We start from the raw sequence: 12,418 nt of genomic DNA, 5'->3' as shown, positions 1-12,418 counted from the left end.
ATAATGAGATGTAATATAAATGCAATATTATATTTTTTTTCTATTTGCTTAAATAATTTGCATATTATACAATTAATAGATATTTATAAATTAATTACACTTACCTCACAACAAAGATTAGAATGATATATATATATATATATATATATATATATATATATATATATATATAAAAGATAATTTTTGATAATTTTATTTAAGAACTTGTATTAAATGTTCATTGGTATTGTGAAGGGTTCTATTTTTAAATACTAATTGTTCTCAAAATTACATAATTTTAAATGCGACTTGACTTAAATATATACCTTTAAATATCATATTAATTCTCTTTACTATGTTACAAATGATTAGTGCATGATTATACCCTTTTATTCTTTATGGTACGAAGTTTGAATGTGTGTGTGTGTGTGTATTAATTTTTATGCGGTGCATGTCATGGCTATGATTGAGTTTAATTTTAATCGACTATTTATAAAATGCAGTAGTTATGGTCGAGAGTTCATTCGAATGCTGCTGCTGCAACCTGTAAGACAAATCTGGAAAATGCTACCTCTATTCTTAGAGACTAAAAGACAGTTTCAAGAAATAAAAACACTAAATGTAAAAGTAATATTAATCTGTTTTTTTATTTGTTTTTTATTTTAAATTAATATTTTTTATATTTTTAAATTATTTTAATATATTAATATTAAAAATAATTTTTAAAAAATAAAAAAAAATAGTATAATATATTTTCAAATAAAAAACAAATAAAAAAAGACTGCACACGCCGAGGAACGGGAATGATTGATTAGCTAGCACAGTGCTAATTAAATAGTGTCTCGGCCAGGTATTTCCATCCAGCCCAGCAGACACGTAACGCGCACATGGTTTCGGTGGTGGCAGCCGCGTTTCCATGAATCAACACCCTTACAAGTTTGTCCTGGTCAAAGTAAACCCTCTCAAAAAATCCACAACTTGTTAATAATTTGTTTTCTGTCACTGCACTCGAAGTCTTCCTTTTGCACTCTCATTATTAGTCGTCGTCGCCACCCACAAAATGTCAGAATCTCCGCAGGTCAACTGGTGCTTTGCACCTCTCCGCCACTCTCTCATTATTATTAGTCGTTTTCGAAAATGCTCCTGCTTGCTTCTACACTGTTAAGCTTTCTTTTTTTCCAAGTTGCCCTCTAATTGTACGTATGCGAAGACTTGGACACGTACGTAGCCTTTATAAAGCTCTCTCCCTATTGCTAACCATCTTGCTATTATCAACATACCCCCCTCCTGCCTGCCTCTCCCTTTCTTTTCAGCAAGTAAAGAGAGCAGAGCAAATGGGACGTCCTGAAGCAGATTCTTCTTCGTATGAAACTGATCAGCCACAGGAACACCATTGCGAGCAGACATCAGAAGCTACACAAACTCAAGATGATTTCTCTTCGCATGCATATGCAACTAACTATAATGATTCAAGCCAACGAGATCATTACGGATCCCAGTACGCGGACACACCCGCAAATAACCCCCAGGATCAACAACCACCGCCACCACCTCCTCCTCAGCAGCAGCAGCAGCAGCAGTACAACCCGCCACAAGCTAATCAGGGATATGGGGGCCAACCAGCCCAGCCCTCACAGTTCCCGCCCCAAGGCCCACAAACCAATCCGATGTACTCAAATGGTCCCACTCGGCCTGCACCATATCCACCACAAGGACCACAAACAAATCCAACTCAGCCCGCACCATACCCACCTCAGGGCCAACAAACGTTTCAAACTCAGCCCGCACCATACCCACCTCAGGGCCAACAAACGTTTCAAACTCAGCCCGCACCATACCCACCTCAGAACCCAATGAAGCCTGCAGCATACCCACCGCAAGGCCCACAAACATTTCCAAATCAGCCTGCTCAGTTCCCACCGCAAAGCCCACAAACATTTCCAAATCAGCCAGCTCAGTTCCCACCGCAAAGCCCACAAACTAACCCTCAATTCCCAAACCAAGGCCCTCAAGAAATGCCCCAGGCATTTCCACCACAGGCCTTTCAAAATGCTTACCAAGCCCCTCAGCCTCAGGTAGCTCAATTCCCTCCAAAAAGTCCGGCACCTGGAATCCCAATGCAAGTCATGAATCAACAACAGCAGGGATGGACAACTGGGATATTTGACTGCATGGATGATCCAACAAATGGTAACACATAAAAACCCTTAATCAACACCTCCGTTCCTCAGCACCCTTTTCTTTTGCTCTCTTCTCTTGTTTTGTTTCTTTGTTAGGAGTAAAGTGTGGTTGATCCAACACCCTTTTTTCCCACACCTATCTCTTGTAATCGAGCAACAGAAGGAACTGATGTGTTTGCTGCTACCTTTCAGCTCTCATAACAGCTTTGTTTCCATGCGTGACATTTGGTCAGGTCGCAGAAATTGTTGACAATGGCCAGACGAGTAAGAAAAGAAACCTTAACCCTTTTTACATATATATAAATCCAACTGATCATTATAAAAGTATAATAATGTTAATATTTTGTAGCATGCGGGACAAATGGAATGATCTATGGTACGGTGGCCTTCTGCATTGCCATGCCGTGCATAGTATCTTGCGGTTACCGCTCCAAGCTTAGAGCCAAGTACGGACTCATCGAGGACCCAGCACCGGACTGGCTCACTCACTGCCTTTTTGAATGGTGTGCTCTTTGTCAAGAATATAGAGAGCTTAATAACAGAGGCCTGGATCCTTCCATTGGTATTGCTTTTTATTCTATTCCCTTCATATGTTTTTCCTTGTATATGATTCTGATGGATCTTAGTCCTCAAATCTTACATCTTCGCATTAATTCTAGATTTCCTTGAAGTTGTTTTCTTTCCCATCATATTATGAACCACTCCTCCAATCAACAGGATCTTGAATGACAAAGAACTATCCTTTGATTTGTTACTGTTGCTGTAGGATGGCAGGGAAATTTAGCGAGGCAGAATATGATGCAGGCTCAAGTTGGTATGGTGCCTCCAATGAACCAAAGAATGATGCCTTGATGCGCTAATGTTCATCACAAGGGACACGGATGTAGTTTACGTTTGCCGATTCTTATATTTTCCATCTTCTTTTTTTCTTTTTCTTTTTTTTATCTCAACCACGTTTTCTATGTAATGTTGAAAATTTAATTGGAGAAGTGTACTCATGCTTGTTGTAACTTTTTTTTTTAATGTAATTTTTTTTAATCTAGTTGCATGTTTGGTGGGTTAATTTAATTGTTTTGTTTATATTTTTTTTTAATTTTTATCTTTTAATATTGAGTTCATCCTTTAACATTACTTTTTTTTTATTTGCTTTCGATAAGTTTATTTTAATCTCATTACCTAGATCACATGTTAAGCGTATTAATCCATGTTGAATTTAATTATTTTTTTTAATTATTTTTTTTAATTTCATCCTTCAACATTGGAATGATTAGAAATTATGCTTCATAATTTATTTCGATTTGTTTTTTATAAGGTTATCAAGGTCTAATGACTCGGATGACGGATTTGACATGTTATCTTGAATTGATCCGGATCAATCCAATATGTTATTCTTTCAATCTTAAAAAATATTATCTTGAAATTTTTTTAAGTTAAATTGATTTTTACTGGTTATTCGAGTTATTTTTAAACCTGTTAAGTTAAATTAACTCCACATGATTAATTGTTTTCTATTAGAAAACATGTGAGGAATGTCTAAATAGTTGTTTATGTTCAAAAAAATTTAATCCAACCAGGAGAATAACATGAGCAAATAATATAGTAACAACAACACAAAGAAGAAGAACAACAACACGAGTATAAGTGACAACGACCACAACAACCAGCAACATCTTTGCAACACCCAACACCGCCACAAGCTAACGAGGAATGTTGAAACCAACCATCCCTCACAGTTACCTCTACAAGGCCAATTTACAAATCAAACTCGGCCCGTTGAGTTCCCACCTCAAAGCTCTAATCTGTTTGCACTATACCCATCCATAGCTAGAAATGAGTAAAAAAATCAATAAATTAATTAAATAAATAAAATAACTAAAAAAATGGAATCACGTAAAAAAAACCAATAAACTAATTATAATATTTTAAAAAAAATATTTGGTTTGATTCGATTTCATAAATTTAAAACTAGAAAACCTCAACCGAATCAAACTAAAACCAAAACCCATTAAAAAATCTAAAAAAAAGGCTCAAAAAACAATATGCCTTTTGGTTTTTAATAAAAAATAACTGAACCAAACGAAACCGAAACCGGTTGGTTGGGTTTTGATTTTTTATATAAAATAATTGAACCAAACCGAACTGAAACCGGTCGGTTGAAACCAGTTTTGGTTTTTTTTTATATTTTATAAAATTTTAATTTGATTATTTTTATCGGTAAGAATCAGAGTCAACAAAAAATGATGACCACTACTCGTCGCAAATCCCTGGACAAATCCCACAGGATTTTCATCCTAATACCCCACCACAAGCCTTTGAAGATGGTTACCAAGCTCCTCAGTCAGTGCACTTCCGTCCAAGAAGTCATGTTAATGGAATTCCAACTCAAGTAATTAGCTGACAACATGGGGCTTGGAGCTCTGGATATTTGACTTCATGGAGGATCCAACAAACTGTAACACGTTCGGAATCTCTTTTAATTACTCCTGGAAACCTCAACTACCCCGATAGTATCAGCTTTAGTTCTTCTCTTGTAGTTTTCTTTACTGTTATTATGTACTCCCAAGGAAAAACAAAGAAGAAGAAATTTGGTGAAATCGCAGAAATTCTTGACAATGACCAAACATGTATATGAGCTTTCATTTTATTCTTTTTTTTCTTTTTTCTTGTGGGAAGTGGATATTATTAATTTAAAAAATTATACATATTATGTACTACCAATGCCTGCTTCCATCCTTTTTTATTTTTATATTTTAAAAATATATCTTTTAATTTTTTTTCTTTAAATTAGGTTGGCCCTTCAACCTTTCTAGCTCTAGACTAAGTCTATATGTTTCCTCTGAGGCTCATTTGAGCTCTCCAAGTTAGGTTGCTTTCTCTTCTTCTTCTTCTTCTTCTTCTTCTTTTTGTGTGTTTATTAATCTCATTCTCTAAGTTAGGTTTGCTTTCTCTTAATCATAAATTCACGCTTCACGGGAGGGATGTTAGAATCCCACATTAAATAACACAATATTATTAAGTCTCTTGGAAATCCTCACTGCCATGAGAATGAGATTAATAAACACTCACACGCAAAAAAATGATGGTAGTAATATCTTGGCAATGTCTAGGAATTATTTAATTAATTTATCTCAGCATCTCAAGTCAGAAGATAATATTTCGGCAATGTCTAAGAATTATTTAATTAATTTATTTCAGCATCTCAAGTCAAAGAATTAGTTAAAATTTTGATTTATAAAACTTGTTCAAGAAATAGGCATTGTTGACCCCAATTAAAAAACAATTGATGGGAAGAAACAATGAATTAAGATGATGATAACAAATTTAAAGAAAATTATAGAACACTGATAAGACTTTATACAAAGGCGTATTAGATAACAAAGAAAAATTGCAATGGGCCTATGTTTTTTTTTTTTTAATTATTAGTATCAGGAAAAACTCTTCTAGTTACATTGTATTTTATTTTAAAAAAAAAAATTTACAGTTTACATCATTGATCAAAATAATTTTTAATTATTGATGAAAAAACAAATTTAACCTTACATATAATTTAACACAAACATCATAAATCTCTCTTTGGACCTGATTTTTCTTTCTTCAAACTTGATTTCTCTCCTTCAAAAAAATCTGGAATTGATTTTCGTGGGTTATTGTTTATAGAATCAATGGATTTCGTTTCCTACTTTATTCTCAATCTTCTTCTTCAAGTATAACTACTATAATGGAGTATGAGGCTTGTTATCACCGGGATCTTGTTTGAATGGTCCAGGATAATTATCATGGGTTGGAGACACCGAAAAAGGTCCCCAGATTGTCAAATCTAATTAGAACTTTGCTGGAAAAGACAACTTTGAAAACGCGTACAACCGGTGTTTTAAAAAATTCAAATTTTTTATTAAAAAATAATATATATTTTTATATTTTGAATCGTTTTGATACGCTGATTTTAAAATTAATTTTTAAAAATTAAAAAATATATATTATTTTAATGCATTTTAGTATAAAAAACATTTTAAAAAACAATCGCAACCACACTTTAAAACAAGCCTAAAGAAAAATAAACAACCCAAAACTTGCGTATGTTTAGTGGATTGTATATTCATGGAGATGATAGATCAAAAGCCTGTATTTATTGCCATAGATCATATGCATCAGCTTCGTTTGTTTATGGAGGTAAATTAATTCTTAAATCTCTCTTGGAATGTTTCTACAAGCTGAAAAAGTTTTAGGATCGCATATGGCTCGGTGAACTTGACTCACAAACTTGTTTATGTTCTTCTTTTTCTAGACCATTTCAACAATCTTATATATATATGGTATATGCCAGGATTCTTCCTTCAATTTTAAATAATGTTTTTATAAAATGTCTGCACATCAGGATATATAGCTAGATTATCATGGAAGAGAAGTTTCAAGAGATATGAGAAAGTAATATGAGTTGACTTACATTTATTTATTTATTTATTTATATAGCACACATTTATTCTTAACGATGATGAAAGAAGAATGCACCTTGTATTTTAAACATAAACTCAACTAGACCATATATACTATACTACAACTTTGTGCGTGGTATACTTGTAATACCCTTCAAAATTGAATAGAAAATGACAACATTATGATCATTTGATGAGTAATTAAAGGCGATTTGATATAGATGGAGAGGAACATCAAAGAGGAGACTTGATCTTGATCTAGGAACAAAATATTTGTTTTCTTTATCAATTTAAGTTGCTTGTTCTCTATCCTTACTTTATAATTAAGTTTTTGCAGCATGGTAATTGAGAAGTGTTTAGGACTTAAGGTTTTTATGATATTTGGTTTTTAATCATTTTTAAGAAGTAATAAAGTCTTGGATTGATAAGAATCTGGGAAGTGATTTTATATATTTTTGGTTAAGTGAAATTAAGAAATTGAAAAAAAAATAAGTTGCTAACTCTAGGCCACCAAAATTTAGTTTTCTGATAAGCGTTATGGTTGAAATTAATGCCTAGTTACAATATGCCATGGGCTTTTCTATTTAATAGGTAATTTTTCTAAATTAAAGTTGTGCATCATTAGAATATGTTACTTGAATATGTGATTTTTGGGTTGTAAGAATATAAATTTTTTGAAACCCACTCTTGGTTAATTAGAAAGTGAAAATCACCCTAAATGTTTTTATGGCCCCAAAAACTTGTTATTTCTGTTTAATATGTTACTAAAAAGTTGTAATGTGTTTTTAATATTATTTAAGAAATTTTACAAATTTATGAAAAGAAATTTCTAATTATTGAAATTTAGTAGTTAATAACTAAAATTTGAAAAGTAAACCATTCTTATAATTCGATTTGAAACATTTCAATATACTAACATAAATTGAATTTTTCTTTTAGAACTTCAATACGTGGAAGATGTTTAATAAAGAGCTTGATTTTTATACAAATTTATTTATTTACTTGATAAATTATTTTCTAAAAACAGTCACGGTTAATACTTTTTGACACCTCCATTTTAATTATTTTTAGAATTCTAATTTACTTGAAATAAAAAAATTTCTTAGCCTTTTCTGATAAGATTTTGTAATGTTATTAGTTTTTTTTACCATAACTTGTATATGTTTTACACAATTATTTTTTGTACTCAATTATTAAAAATAGATATTTTATAAGTAAAACAAGGTTGTAATAACATGCTTCTAGTGTTAGGTGATTCTTGGAGGGAATTTTAGAGTCATTTAAGCTAGTGATATATTTAAGTTTGGATTATATTAAAAATTAGAAACAAGCTCATGTATTACATTAGATATTAATGAGCATATAATTTATAGTGATTGTTATTATTAGGTTGTTAGGAGTGCTTGATTGTCTCTAAGGCTAATCTTGGACTTGCATATTAAGTATCTAATTGATCATCTCTTTGGTTAGTTATTTTGAGTTAGAAAATATATATTTATACATTAAATGAGTTTTTTTAATTAAAATATTTATTGTTTTGTAAACTAGGTGGATCAAGTATGTTAAATGATTTATAAATAGTGGTAAGTGTTTTGTGAGAGTATGTTTATGATTGCAAAAGTGTTTTGAATATAATTTTGAATATGTTTTGTTTTTATAAACTCATTTGTGGATTAAATATGAATATAAATTTGTGATTATGTTTTGAACCCGGTCTTTGGGGGTTAAATATTGACACTTATAGACATGTCTATTTAAAATTTGATTTCTAGACATATGATAAAATATGATCCACTCTTATCGTGGTTAGATTAATTGTAGTCCTTTAATTTTGAATTTGACTTTGAATATAAGTGTACAATTTATGTTTGTGTTTAAAATGATTGGTTTAAATTATTGAAATTTATAAATCATTTATAAGTGTGCTTTTGGACTTTTGAATTTTTTAAAGTAATATTTTGGTATGATAAATTAACTCATTTTAAGTTATATGTATTAACAAGTCTTAACATGTTTGGTCCAGCTATAAGTGAATTTTTGAGATTATAGTGAATTTTTTTTTGCAATAGTAATTTTTGGTATTGAATTATTTGGGTTATGTTAACTTACGAGGACAAAACATTTTAAAAAGTTGAGAGAATGTAATACTCTAAAAAATTGGATAGGAAATGACAATATTATATTTTGATGAGAAATTATATATGATAATGGTTGAGGGGCAATTAAGATATTTCACATAATCTAATATATACATATACACACATACAGAAAAAAATAGTATTAATAAATAAAATAATATAATTAATTAGGTTTCCTATTATGCCATTTTTATTAATTAAGGGTATTATAAGTACTAATGAGTATATTAGTAAGTACATAATAATTTAAAGAATAAAAAGAAAATAAAACCCTAGAGTAACTAGCACTCTATTTTATATGTAAAACCCATACTTTCTCATCCATTTATACTTAAGTTTATTGATTGTGTATGTTAAATAATAATAAAAAAGGATAATTTATTTTAACAACAACAACAATAATAACAACAACAATAATAAAGGTAATCTAAACTCAAAATCTAACAATTTCATCATTTACTACAATGATAAAAAAAAAAAAATTCATTTCCACACGTTTCTAATTACAACACTTACTAAATTACATACATATAAATTGTTCTTAAAGTAATTATTTGAAAATATAAGAATCCCTTTAACATGAAAGTCTAGTTAGCTCGATGTCACTTTAAAAGAATTTAAAATCTTCAAGGAGAAATACACATAACATATAATAGTATCTGTAAATTCACTACTAGAACCTCTATTAACTTATACACAAAAAATAAAATTTTAAACATGCATATCCATTGCCCGAAAACTTAAATCAGCTATAGAAATAATCACTTCCTTGTGACCATTTCTCAAATACATTTCTTCCATACAACTTCATAATTTCTTTTAATAGTTCTTTAAAATGTTAGGTTTTTCTTCCTTCACCCTCATGAAATGCTATCACAATCCTCATCATTTTTAATTCGAATTCCTTTAATTATGAGCTTTATAGTTTGTTTTATTATACTAATGAATGACTATTTAATTCCAAAAAGAAATTCATTAGTAATCGAACATATCAATAATTTTCTTATTTTGAAATCCTTAAAAATTAAATTAAATCTAAGGAATTATCACAATTTCGTTATCCAATAACCACATTCACGTTCTAAATAATCAATTTATATTTTTCTAACTTGACAGTCGGAGATGCATTTGTAGTTTTATATCAACCCCTGATTCATCCTTAATATCAAGGGCTTAATATCTTTGATATCCAATGTTTTGAAATTCATTTTATGCTCACCTAGTGTTGTGGACTTAACTACGGATGTAATAATCCAATAATACTCATAAATCATACTCTGATCTAATAATGGATTCTTCAATCTATTTAATCCTCTCAACAGTTATGAATAATTCGTTAACTTCAACAATCATGTTCATTCTTTTAAAAACATCTTAACTCAATTTCAACATTTGGAGACATATTTATAATCTTTTAATATTATCAGTAACTTTACTAAAATTTCAGCAGGGTTCCCCTTAAATGGATCATTCCTAAATTTTATCAACCTATAAATCACACACACACACACACACACAAAGATGTATATCTAATTCAATAATTCTGGATCTTATTCCAACATGGCTCCATGACAACCACATAACTACCTCATTAACACTCAACCATAATTAATTTTACAACATTTCATACTTTTTATGTTCACTAAGTCATATTTTTCAAATTCAGACGCATTTTTAATATCGAGTTGAAGTTGACCACATAGAATTTCATTAAACCTTATACCAAAACATTTATTTTCTCTTTTATCTCTTTCATTTGGTTTTTATTTGCTTTTCTTTATTTTTTTTATTTTTCCACTATTTTCATACTTTTATTTTCTAAACTAACACATGAATATTTTATTTTAAAAAATCCAAAGTCATCTTTCTAACTCCAATACTTGATGTTCTCATTTAACATAATAGCTTTCTTATTAATTTCATATATTTTATCCAAGGGTTTACATTATCAGACAATCAAAACCTATATCAACATAGAAAGGGAGAGGAAGATCTAGGATGAAATTTGATATAGGGCCAAAATCTTTATTTTCTTTCATCATTTTATGGAGTGTGTTCTCTATCCTTATATGTTAATTGAGATTTTACATGCATATTAGGATTATTGAGAAAGGTTTAAGAATTAAGGTTTTTATAATATTTGATTTTTAATCAATTTTAAGGAGTTTATGTTATATTAATGGAGTCTTAGATTGATAGAAAGCCAATGAAAGTGATTTTATATGTTTTTGGTATATTAATTTGAAGTAAAAGTGAAATTAAGAAATTAAAAAAATAATAATAAGTTGGTAAATTTAGGCTACTAGAATCTGGTTATAGTTGAAATTTAGTATATAATTATAGTATGTCATGAGTTCTTTGATTTAATCGGTCATTTGTCTAAATTGGAATTGTAGATCAAGAATTATGATCATTGAAAACATGTCATTTCAATATATAATTTTTAAGTTATACGAATATAAATTTTTTAAAGCTCACTCTCGATTAATTGGAGAATATAATTTTTCCCGAATGTTTCATGGCCTCAAATATTTGTTGTTTTTGTTTAATATGTTACCAAATAGTTTAATGTGTTTTTAATTTTCTTTAAGATTTTTTATGAATTTATGAAAAAATATTTCTAATTATTGAAATTTAGTTGTTAATAACTTAAATTTATTTTGGAGAGTGAATATTTATAGTTCAATTTGAAACATCTTGATACACTAAATTAATTGGTTTTTATTAGAATTTGAATATGTGTAAGGTGTTTCATAAAGAACTTGGTTTTTATACAAATTAATCTATTTACTTGATAAATGATTTTCTAAAATAGTCATAGTGAATAGTTTTTGATACCTTCATTTTAATTATTCTTAGAATACTGCTTTACTTGAAATAAAAATGTTTCTTGGCCTTTTCTTATCAGATTCTATAATATTATTATTATTTTTACCATAACTTGCATATATTTTACATAATTATTATGGTATTTAATTATTAAAAATAGATATTGTATAAGTAAAACAAGGATTTGTAATAACATGGTTCTAGTGTTGGGTGATTCTTGGAGGGAATTTTAGAGTCATTTAAGCTAGTGATATATTTAAGTTTTGGTTAAATTAGGAATTGAAAACAAACTTATGTTTTGCATTGGATATTAGTGAGCATATAATTTATGGTGATTCTTATTTTTAGGTTATTAGGAGTGCTTAATTGTCTCTAAGGATAATCTTATATTTGCATATTAGGTAAGTAATTGTTCATCTCTCTAGTTAGTTATTTTGAGTTAAATAATATATATCTATGCACTAAATAAGTTTTTTTTATTAAATTATTTATTATTTCATAAATTAGGTGGATCAGGCATGATAAATGGTTTGTAAATAGTGTTAAATGGTTTTTGAGATTATGCACATGATTGTAAAAGTGTTCTAAATATGATTTTGAATATGTTTTGTTTTTTGAACTCATTCATAGATTGAATATGAATATGAATTTAATTGACTATGCTTTGGACCTGGCCTTTAGGGTTAAACATTGACACTTATAAACATGTCTATTTAGAATTTGATTTCTAGTCATAAGATAAAATTATTGGGTTTTCCGAAACACACACATAGTGAAAATAATAAATTCAAATTTTTTCCGGGAGTTCCAAGAATCTCGTTAAACAAATCTAGAGTTATTTAGGGTTTATGCGAAAAGT

General features: G+C 29.4%; 1 protein-coding gene across 2 annotated transcripts; it reads left to right on the top strand.

Moving 5' to 3' along the window:
- The first annotated feature begins 982 nt into the window (after positions 1-982).
- Positions 983-3,201, top strand: LOC133678155 (uncharacterized). 2 transcript variants are annotated; one of them, XM_062100378.1, is made up of 5 exons: positions 983-1,776; positions 1,822-2,169; positions 2,352-2,423; positions 2,509-2,721; positions 2,926-3,201. In XM_062100378.1, the coding sequence occupies exons 1-5, from the start codon at positions 1,182-1,184 to the stop codon at positions 3,009-3,011; spliced, it is 1,314 nt and encodes a 437-aa protein (XP_061956362.1). In that variant the 5' UTR covers positions 983-1,181; the 3' UTR covers positions 3,012-3,201. The 2 variants fall into 2 exon arrangements, with proteins under 2 accessions (XP_061956362.1, XP_061956361.1); XM_062100377.1 differs by having other exon boundaries at positions 983-2,169.
- The last annotated feature ends 9,217 nt before the right edge of the window (positions 3,202-12,418 follow it).

The sequence above is a fragment of the Populus nigra genome, chromosome 18, assembly GCF_951802175.1.
Source record: "Populus nigra chromosome 18, ddPopNigr1.1, whole genome shotgun sequence".
Lineage (NCBI taxonomy): Eukaryota > Viridiplantae > Streptophyta > Magnoliopsida > Malpighiales > Salicaceae > Populus > Populus nigra.
Note: the sequence above shows the minus strand (reverse complement) of the source record. Positions and strands in the feature narration are given on the sequence as shown.

What these genes read in the sequence shown, in the direction of transcription:
- LOC133678155 (XM_062100377.1), top strand. Translation starts at nt 1,182, where the DNA reads ATGCGAAGACTTGGACACGTACGTAGCCTTTATAAAGCTCTCTCCCTA. An exon ending in CATGGATGATCCAACAAATG is followed by an intron (nt 2,170 to 2,351) that starts GTAACACATAAA and finishes GCTACCTTTCAG; the next exon opens with CTCTCATAACAGCTTTGTTT. An exon ending in AGGCCTGGATCCTTCCATTG is followed by an intron (nt 2,722 to 2,925) that starts GTATTGCTTTTT and finishes CTGTTGCTGTAG; the next exon opens with GATGGCAGGGAAATTTAGCG.